This window comes from Taurulus bubalis (assembly GCF_910589615.1).
Source record: "Taurulus bubalis genome assembly, chromosome: 1".
NCBI lineage: Eukaryota > Metazoa > Chordata > Actinopteri > Perciformes > Cottidae > Taurulus > Taurulus bubalis.
Window position 1 is genome coordinate 48,840,587 of NC_136589.1, and position 8,714 is coordinate 48,849,300.

General features: G+C 41.4%; 1 protein-coding gene across 3 annotated transcripts; it reads left to right on the top strand.

The window, feature by feature from the left end:
- The first annotated feature begins 211 nt into the window (after positions 1 to 211).
- Positions 212 to 8,052, top strand: LOC306744067 (uncharacterized protein). 3 transcript variants are annotated; one of them, XM_079226639.1, is made up of 6 exons: positions 212 to 310; positions 404 to 567; positions 659 to 858; positions 947 to 1,012; positions 1,117 to 1,398; positions 7,825 to 8,052. In XM_079226639.1, exons 3-5 carry the CDS (start codon positions 660 to 662, stop codon positions 1,395 to 1,397), a joined length of 546 nt encoding a protein of 181 aa, XP_079082765.1. In that variant the 5' UTR covers positions 212 to 310; positions 404 to 567; position 659; the 3' UTR covers position 1,398; positions 7,825 to 8,052. The 3 variants fall into 3 exon arrangements, with proteins under 3 accessions (XP_079082765.1, XP_079082767.1, XP_079082766.1); XM_079226641.1 differs by having other exon boundaries at positions 693 to 858; XM_079226640.1 differs by lacking the exons at positions 212 to 310; positions 404 to 567 and having other exon boundaries at positions 654 to 858.
- The last annotated feature ends 662 nt before the right edge of the window (positions 8,053 to 8,714 follow it).

The window sequence follows — 8,714 nt, forward strand, 5'->3', positions numbered from 1 at the left end:
TCCCGGAGGACCCGGTGGTCCCTGGTTCTGGAGGACTCGGTGGTCCCTGGTCCTTGGTCCTGGAGGACCCGGTGGTCCTTGGTCCTGGAGGACTCGGTGGTCCCTGGTCCTGGAGGACCCGGTGGTCCCTGGTCCTGGAGGACCCGGTGGTCCCTGGTCCTGGAGGACCCGGTGGTCCCTGGTCTTGGAGGACCCGGTGGTCCCTCGTCCTGGAGGACTACATGAACATCCAGAGAGTGCTGGCCATGAGGCTGACGGCTCAGACGGAGATCCAGCTGTTTGAGCTGAACCAGAGGACCCTGACCCAGTGGTGAGTTCAACATGGAGCTGTTCTGATGTTTTACCATCTGTACTGTGACTTATTGTTTGATGAAGAGTCTAAGAACACTCTGTCTGTCTCCAGGTTCTCTCGGCACCAGAAGGCTGAAGGGAGGGCTGTGCAGCGTCGTCCCTGCAGCAGCTGTTGCCGTCCAGGACGGCTCCTCCTCTGAGGGAGTGCAGGACAGCCGGCGGGTTCAGGACCACGCTGGACTCTCTACCGGGAGTCTGCAGGTGTGAAGTGCAGAGGTGAGTCACAGAGCGAGTCGTGATCCAAACGTCACTGAGAAGCATTTCCTGTTGTCATCCAACGAGGCTTCGTCCCTCTCCACGGCTACAGCATGTGGCTCAGGAGAGCCCGCATTACTTCAAAGGGCTCCAGCATGGACCACCTGAAGAGGTACGTGCTGGAGAGGGACCAGAAGAAGAAGAGGGCAGCCTCCGCGACTTCTACTCCACCAACCTCGACAGCCACATCCTCTGCCCCCAGGGCCTCGACTTCTTCCCAGAGGAGGTACAAAAGGAGTAGGGTTCTCAGAGGTACGTGGTCTTCATCCAGGAGACCAGCTGCTCTGTGGGTCTCTCGTGGTTCAGATGAACTCAGTCCTGATGGTTCTCTGTGTTACAGATTTCTCCTCAGACAAAACGGAGATGATGGAAGCAGCTGCTGAACTGCAGCTTTCCCTTCCTTCAGGTGAAACAATCCTGTGTCATGTGTCTCTATTGCATTCAACAGGAGGCACAAAGAAAAGCATGAACTGAGTTGTTGTTGTTTTTCTTTTTACCATCATGACGTAGCTCCTGATGAACCAGCGGCCTCAGCTCCTCCTGCTGCTCCTCCTGCTCCTGCTTCTCCTCCTCCAGCTCCTCCTCCTCCTCCTCCTGCTCCTCCTCCTCCTCCTCTTCCTGCTCCTCCAGCTCCTCCAGCTCCTCCTGCTCCTCCTCCTGCTCCTCCTCCTGCTCCTCTTCCTGCTCCTCCTGCTCCTCCTCCTCCTGCTCCTCCTGCTCCTGCTCCTCCTGCTCCTCCAGCTCCTCCTCCTGCTCCTCCTGCTCCTCCAGCAGAAGAGACGACCAGCTGAGGTCAGTGCTCTGATAGAATCTAAAGACATATTGCAGATGTGATATAGTAAGTTGTGTTGTCTGTTCGAGTAAATTTAACTTGGGTCTTTAAGTTAGTGGGGTGGACAAAAATAACTAGAAATTGCATTTCCTGCTGAAAATGCGTTGGAATGCAAAAAGCTGAAGCTTAAAGCTTAAATATTTGAAAATATAGCTGAAAATAGCTAAATATAGCTGAATATAGCTGAAAATAGCTAAATATAGCTGAATATAGCTAAATACAGCTGAAAATAGCTAAACATAGCTAAACATAGCTGAACATAGCTGAATACAGCTGAACATAGCTGAAAATAGCTGAATATAGCTTAAAATAGCTGAAAAGATAACTACCTGCTGAAAAGTGTTGAAGCCCAAAAGTGTTGAACTGAACTGCTGAACATCCTTAATGTTTAAATGGAGAAGTTGGAAGCAAAACTGCAACATCTAAATAATCCAAGAGATAATTTAAAAGTAGTCGTTGTAGTCGCAGAAATAACAGTAGCATGAGTGAAAGCAGTAGTTGTAGTCGCAGAAGTAGTAGTTATAGTAGTAGTATAAATAACAGTAGTAGTAGTTGTAGTAGTATTTGAAATTACAGTAGTAGTAGTAGTTGAAATAACGGTAGTATGAGTAGTAGTAGTTGAAATAACGGTAGTATGAGTAGTAGTAGTTGAAATAACAGTAGTATGAGAAGTAGTAGTAGTTGAAGTAACAGCAGTATGAGTAGAAGTAGTAGTAGTTGAAGTAACAGTAGTAGAAGTAGTAGTTGAAGTAACAGTAGTAGAAGTAGTAGTTGAAGTAACAGTAGTAGAAGTAGTAGTTGAAGTAACAGTAGTAGAAGTAGTAGTTGAAGTAACAGTAGTAGTAGTAGTAGTAGTAGTAGTAGTAGTTGAAGTAACAGTAGAAGTAGTAGTTGAAGTAACAGTAGAAGTAGTAGTTGAAATAACGGTAGTAGAAGTAGTAGTTGAAGTAACAGTAGAAGTAGTAGTTGAAGTAACAGTAGTATGAGTAGTAGTAGAAGTAGTAGTTGAAGTAACAGTAGTAGAAGTAGTAGTTGAAGTAACAGTAGTAGTTGAAGTAACAGTAGTATGAGTAGAAGTAGTAGTTGAAGTAACAGTAGAAGTAGTAGTTGAAGTAACAGCAGTATGAGTAGAAGTAGTAGTAGTTGAAGTAACAGTAGTAGAAGTAGTAGTTGAAGTAACAGTAGTAGAAGTAGTAGTTGAAGTAACAGTAGTAGAAGTAGTAGTTGAAGTAACAGTAGTAGAAGTAGTAGTTGAAGTAACAGTAGTAGTAGTAGTTGAAGTAACAGTAGAAGTAGTAGTAGTAGTAGTAGTAGTAGTTGAAGTAACAGTAGAAGTAGTAGTTGAAGTAACAGTAGTAGAAGTAGTAGTTGAAGTAACAGTAGAAGTAGTAGTTGAAGTAACAGTAGTATGAGTAGAAGTAGTAGTAGAAGTAGTAGTTGAAGTAACAGTAGAAGTAGTAGTTGAAGTAACAGTAGAAGTAGTAGTTGAAGTAACAGTAGTATGAGTAGTAGTAGAAGTAGTAGTTGAAGTAACAGTAGTAGAAGTAGTAGTTGAAGTAACAGTAGAAGTAGTAGTTGAAGTAACAGTAGTAGAAGTAGTAGTAGAAGTAGTAGTTGAAGTAACAGTAGTAGTAGTAGTTGAAATAACGGTAGTATGTTAGAAGTAGTAGTAGTTGAAATAACAGTAGTAGAAGTAGTAGTTGAAATAACAGTAGTAGAAGTAGTAGTAGTTGAAATAACAGTAGTAGAAGTAGTAGTTGAAGTAACAGTAGTTTGAGTAGAAGTAGTAGTAAAAGTAGTCATATTAATAGCTGTAGTAGTAATTAGTAATAGATATAGCATTAGTAGTATTAGTAGCAGGAGTAGTAGTAATAGTCCAAATATTAGCAGCAGTAGTCAAAGTATTAGTCTGCGCATTAAGTATTTAATACAAAAATCCTCATTTGAGCTTCATGTTATGATACAGTTAATTCATGGGGCTTTTATTTTGAAAGGGCAGACAGACAGACAGGAGGCTTTACAATGCCTTTGACTGAATATCTGCATGAATATCTCCAAGTCACACACTCCAATGTGTGTGCAGATTGTGTACAAAACCATCTGTTAAACCCCATATTTGGAGGCAAAAACATGCTCAGATCACCATGATAGTCCATTCAACAGAGAGGAGAGGAGGAGACGATCGCACTGATATCCTTGATATTTCTCTGGAGTTTAAATAGACGTGGGAGCAACAGCTTCACTGAGGCTCACGTTCACACACACACACGCGACAGTGCGCGCGACCGTATTACCACGTGCACGCGCGCGGCCGTTCACGCGCGCGCACGTACACACGCGGACATAGACACACAGTCAGTGAGCATAGCAAACTTCATGCTAGTGATCAACGTATGCAGAACCTGTAAGCGTTTGAAGTTGAAGAGGATTTGAGGATTTTCCCCATCCGCTCCCATTCATTTTAATTTTCATAAAAAGCTTAATAATTCAAAGAGTTTAATAGTTACAAATATGAAGAGATATAGCAGGAGTGTCCTTAAGTAGCTGAATATTTTAATAGTTGAACGGTTTCTGTAGCTGAATATATGAAGGAGGAGATAAGGTGCAAAATACGTACGGAAGAAATAGAATAAAAAAAAAAGAAGTTGAATAAAGAAGACGATAACAATAGTTGGACTGCTGGAAGCATTCCAACTAAATAAATGCTGCCATGTTTGAGTTTGAGGATCTTTCTTAAAACATGGTCAGGGCCCTGTTTCTCGTACCTGGCTTACTGAGTTAGCGGCTAATTGTCAGGATAAGATGACGTAGGTCAGGCTTTCTCGGTTTCTCGAAGCAAGCTTAGATAAATCACCATAGCAACACATCCAAAAATGTAAACCTGCTCCCGGGCAGGCTGACTGAACTTCACTGGATAAGCTGGACACTCCCACCGGACAAAAAAGGCAGCTTCTTCCTCATTGATGAAGGAGCGATATTAGTTATATTAGTTTTATAGGGAGAGAGTTCTTTCAGATCACCAGGATCCATCCTTTACATCATCATGACTTCCTGTACGCGACGATATAGATTTTGCCGGAAAGAAATAATTTATTTAGAGAGCTTCTCGAGCCGCGGACATTGATCACCACAGACGCAGCTGATCGCCGTCTCAGACACAGACTGTCAGCCGCTGCATGCCGCTGTTCTTAAGTTTATTTAGCTCTTAAGAAACTTATGGATGTGTTGAAAGCACTCATAATTATATGACAGTGTTATTAGTACACCATCCATATCATTATTGTAGAACATGATTAAGGTGATCGTGATGAGAATACAGAGAATCACACATAATTTATTTTCACTGCTTCAATTGATTGAATTTCTGATTATGAATAATTCATACATACTGATCCGCCCATACACATATTCAAACTCATATACACACACATATATATATATAGTACATGATTCATACGTGCATACAGTACACATATCCTCATAAGTATATATTTATACGTAAATATAATCTGATTGATTTGGGTGATGAAGCACTTCAAATTAGCCGATACATTTTCTCAACACTGACGCATTTAACTTGTCTGATATATTTAGACGCTTATGTCTCTCAGAGGGGGCGGAGTTAAAGTTGCGTTCACGGCAACAATGTTGCAAAAACGTTGGAATATTCGCAACGCGTTTGCTGTGAATGATTACGGTATTGACTTCCTCATATGCGTTAATGTTTATCTCCTGCTTCTCAGCAGAGAAATAAAAAGAGGTTCCTCTGAGTTTATTGTCCATTGTACTGTTAGAACATGGTGGTGTCAGTGCTCCATTATTATCCTTCTGAAGAGGAGCGGACGCATTTATCCAGATGACTGACGTCTGGCTAGAATTAACGAGACGTTTCAGCGCGGATCAGCCGTGAAGAAACCCAGACAGCCTGATGTCAATCATCTCGCTCATTTAAGATGGAGATTAGGACATTTGCTTGACTTTGTTTAGCCAGGTACGAGAAATAGGGCCCAGGTTGAAGCCTGGTCATAATCTAATACAAATACTGCAGATAAGTGTGGAAGCCCATTTCCGTCCAGAAAAGAACAAAATGAGCTGTGATCATATACATATTCCCATGGTAAATCCTAGTTATGAGATAGAAAGTCGACATTGGAGGACATTGTTGGGTTGTCTCGGCTGACCCGCCTCTTCAATGTCGCATCGGGAACAGGTGTTCAAGATGAACTGTTTTTAATGAACTGGTTTTGTCCGCGTGCGTGAGGCAGCTGTGTGTCGGTGTGGCCTTCAGGGCCCATTGGACTAACTAGGAAACAACATTTCCATCGCTTCGCCTCTCTGTCACATTCTTTTAAGCGTCTCTTTTTAAAGAATATAAACGGAACAGTTTACTGTCAAATCCTCTGTCTGCTCGTGAGGTGGTGTTGAGACGCCGCGAGGACAAGACTGAACTACAAGTAGGTGACTCTGTAGATGCCTGTTCAATATACTGCTAACGTCAACGCATACCTGATAACACGCTCTCGTTGTCAGTCTGGTATTTAAGTCATACGTCGTTATCTGGTGTCAAGTCGACTTGAGACCCGTTCACTCTTCATACAGTGGGTCAGTGAAACGTGCAGACGTGTTTCCACCCAGCTCGACCGCCACAGTCAGCTGTGGGAAAGTGTGATCAGCTCAGATTAACCTCTTTACATTCCCGTAAAATTTGACGAAAAACACCTATCCAGGTAAACCCAAAGTAAATTGCAAGCTGTACTTGAACTTTTTGGAGTAAATGCATGGTCTTGGTCTCTTTTGAAAGGTAACAATCTGAAGCCTTTTTCCCTCAATAGTCAGAATCACTTTAAGTGCTGCTGACAGAGTTATATGAATTTGAACACACTAAAGTATAAGGTTTTTATTTCCGCCTGAACATTTCTTTGTAAATAGATGCCTGTAGATGACTATAAATGTGACTTATGGACTGGAAAACACAATGGGACCATAGCCTGAAGCCTGATCTAGTCTAAGTAAAAAGTAGTTAACAATATCACAGAAAATGAATATTTTGCACATGTTTTTCTAATGAAATGTCTAGGCGTTTTTTTCATTTTGAGACTGAAAATATTCCTGATATATATACTATATACCTATTAAACAGGTTTATAGTCTTGCAAACTTATACAGGTACTATTCATATATACTACCAGTATTGCTGACACAGAGAAAATTAAGTATAAATGCATTTTTATGCTAATTTACACTTCAGACTGAAGCTCTACAGCAGTTGTCTCTTCTCATCAAATTGAAGGCTGTTGGGATTATTTGCCCCCCCTCTTCCCGCCTATCTTTGTTTAGGCAATTTCATTGGCTGTCCGAAACGCCTGTTATCTGAGCTGTACCACGCAGCAGACGTGAGCCACGTAAGAAAGTAGAGGCTGAACCTAAACTTCAACGTAGCTTCTGGTTGGGTAATGTAGCTTGTCAGTCAGGACATGAAGCTCCTATTGGTTCAAGTGGGGTCTCCTTGGAACCGTTAGATTTTGGCGGACATTTTGATAGCGAGTTTGTAGCTGTGCTCCCATGCAAACATAACTTTCTGCTAAAAACGAAACTACTTTCGTTCATAACTTTCAGCTGCAATGGAATTATGCAACGCCAGTTGGTGGATATTTTTTACTTTTACGTTCCAAAGAATCACACTTTCACTGATTGCTTTGAATCACTGGACACAAGTTAGGCAGTAAATAAACTGATAAATAAAGGCTACATGGAACACAACAGTGCTGTAATACAACATCACAATAAAGGGCTGAATTCAGTCTTTACTCATTATTAGGCCTACTTTAAGTCGTAGGTAATCAACTTAGTGAATGCCAACGTGTTCATGTTTTTTTTCCCTTGACACTGACAAGTGGTTATGACGAAATGTTATGTTTGTTTTTTTAAATAAAAGTCGAAGAACATCTCCACCTGTCCTCTCCTTATAGGTGTCAGTCGGTGCCACGAGCTGCCAGTGGCAATTCTATTTTTGCAAATCTTATAGAATGTGTCTAAAACTCTGAACTATTTTTCTGGCTCAGATCTCTTAACCGTTTGTGGCGAAAGAGCTCTTCTGTTCATTCAATTGAATTATTCCATGTATCTGTTTTAATAAAGGCTTAAAGACATTTCAGTATTTCACTTCACATTCGCACAAGTTTAATTTCCATAACACCGAAGGAGTGCTGTTCGCTTCCCGCTGTCCTGACTGACACGTGCCGAAAATGTCGCTCTTTCTTTCATGGAAACAACATTCAGTGATGGTATATTTAGATTTAGTGTGGATCAGGTTTTCTGTTCCCACATTTAAGATGTGAGAAAGTGTGTTTAGATTTACTGTCTATATTAATGTGTCTTTTCTACAGCAACGAGTGCGGCCATCACCCCCACTCCCCCTAACAACACTGATTCCTGCGAACGGAGCTCTCTACGAATGATGCTGAGACCGGATTCACCACCACATTTGTTCTGCAGTTTTAATGTTAGCTAGTACATTTTACATGCTGTCATTGATGCTGCAGTAAAACTAGTGATGTATTGTATGGCTAAATGTGATGTACAGTTCTTTTTATAAATATATAAACTGTTTGTGTTCCTGATATATTGTTTGAGTATTTCCTTTAGCAATTTGTGTTAATGGTGTCTGTGAACTGCAAAGTCAATACTATGAAAGCTTAATTCCAAGGTAAATTAACTAAATGAACATTTAGGATTGTGTGATAATCTCTGAATGATGGAGGGATCTCAAAAAGAGAGTTTCGATATTTGCTGTAGCCTCAAAGTCAAGATTGTGGAGCTATGAGCCCAGACTATAACCCCTTCAGCACTTACACATTTGTAAGTCGTCATTAATGTGATAAACTCGCATAAAAGAATATTTTTAAACATCCAAATCATTCTGTTTTGTTGAACATTTCTTATCAGGATCAGTTTGAGTAATTCCTTGGAAATAGTCCGCATTATAATATACTGTTACTTTAATTAGACTCTGGTAGGTGGCAACTTATTAACTGTTCCATGAATGAAGTTGTTCAAATGCATCGTTAGGACATGTCTTTTGGATGAGATGCTGCTGGAGTTTCTGCAGAGACACGTGGAGTCATCCGTCTATCATCCCTCGGTAGCTCACGCAGGTACGCGAGCACGCGCGTACGTCAACGTCATGGAATCAGAACGGCGAATTCTACCGAGACTATATAAAGCATGCGGATTCTCTCAATCGTTCCTTCGCACTTCAACTTCACAAGAGTCAACC